This window comes from Gavialis gangeticus, unplaced genomic scaffold, assembly GCF_001723915.1.
Source record: "Gavialis gangeticus isolate Ggan-Ray unplaced genomic scaffold, GavGan_comp1, whole genome shotgun sequence".
In the NCBI taxonomy this organism is placed as follows: Eukaryota; Metazoa; Chordata; order Crocodylia; family Gavialidae; genus Gavialis; species Gavialis gangeticus.
In genome coordinates this window covers 5,839,533-5,840,104 of record NW_017729016.1, presented here as the reverse complement: position 1 = coordinate 5,840,104, position 572 = coordinate 5,839,533, and the positions used below count along the sequence as shown (strand labels likewise).

Sequence of the window (572 nt, the reverse complement as noted above, 5' to 3'; positions counted from 1 at the left end):
GCCCCGCTGGGCCGGCTGCCGTAAGCCCCGCCGGCCCCGCGCCCGTTGCCATCGCGGCCTCCATGTCGCAACGCGCCGCACCGCCAAGATGGCGGCTTTACGGCCGTGTCGTCATAACAACGGGCCGCGCGTGCGGGGCGTGGCAGCGGAGGGGCAGGAGCCGCGGGCGGCCCCCGCCCACAGCGCCGCGCTGACCCCTGACCTCGCCGCGCCCTCATGACCCCCAGCCCCGGAGGGGGCTTGTGAACTAAGGCGGCAGCCCGGCGCGAGCTCACCTAGCCAATCAGCGGAGGAGAGGGGCGGGGCTGTAACCCGCGTCCCAATGGGGCGCGAGGCGGGGCGGGACGGGGCTCTGACCGCTCACCCAATAGGGGGCGGGGCTCCATCCCTCCTGCTACCCAATGGAGCGCGGGGCGGGGCGGGACTCCGACCGCTCATCTAATCGAGGGCGGGGTCTATCGCCCTGCTCCGTAGTGGGACGCTCGGCGGGGAGGCACTAGAACCCTCACCCAATAGAGGGCGGGGTCCATCCTCCTGTTTCTCAATGGGACGTGCGGTGGGGCGGGACTCTG

General features: G+C 72.7%; 1 protein-coding gene across 1 annotated transcript in view; it reads left to right on the top strand.

Moving 5' to 3' along the window:
• The first annotated feature begins 88 nt into the window (after window positions 1-88).
• PGP (phosphoglycolate phosphatase) overlaps window positions 89-572 on the top strand; it is a 16,721-nt gene continuing 16,237 nt past the window's right edge. Inside the window, exon 1 of the mRNA XM_019512584.1 lies at window positions 89-130. Within this exon, the coding sequence (XP_019368129.1) occupies window positions 89-130 (42 nt within the window). The remainder of the gene's footprint in view (window positions 131-572) is intronic.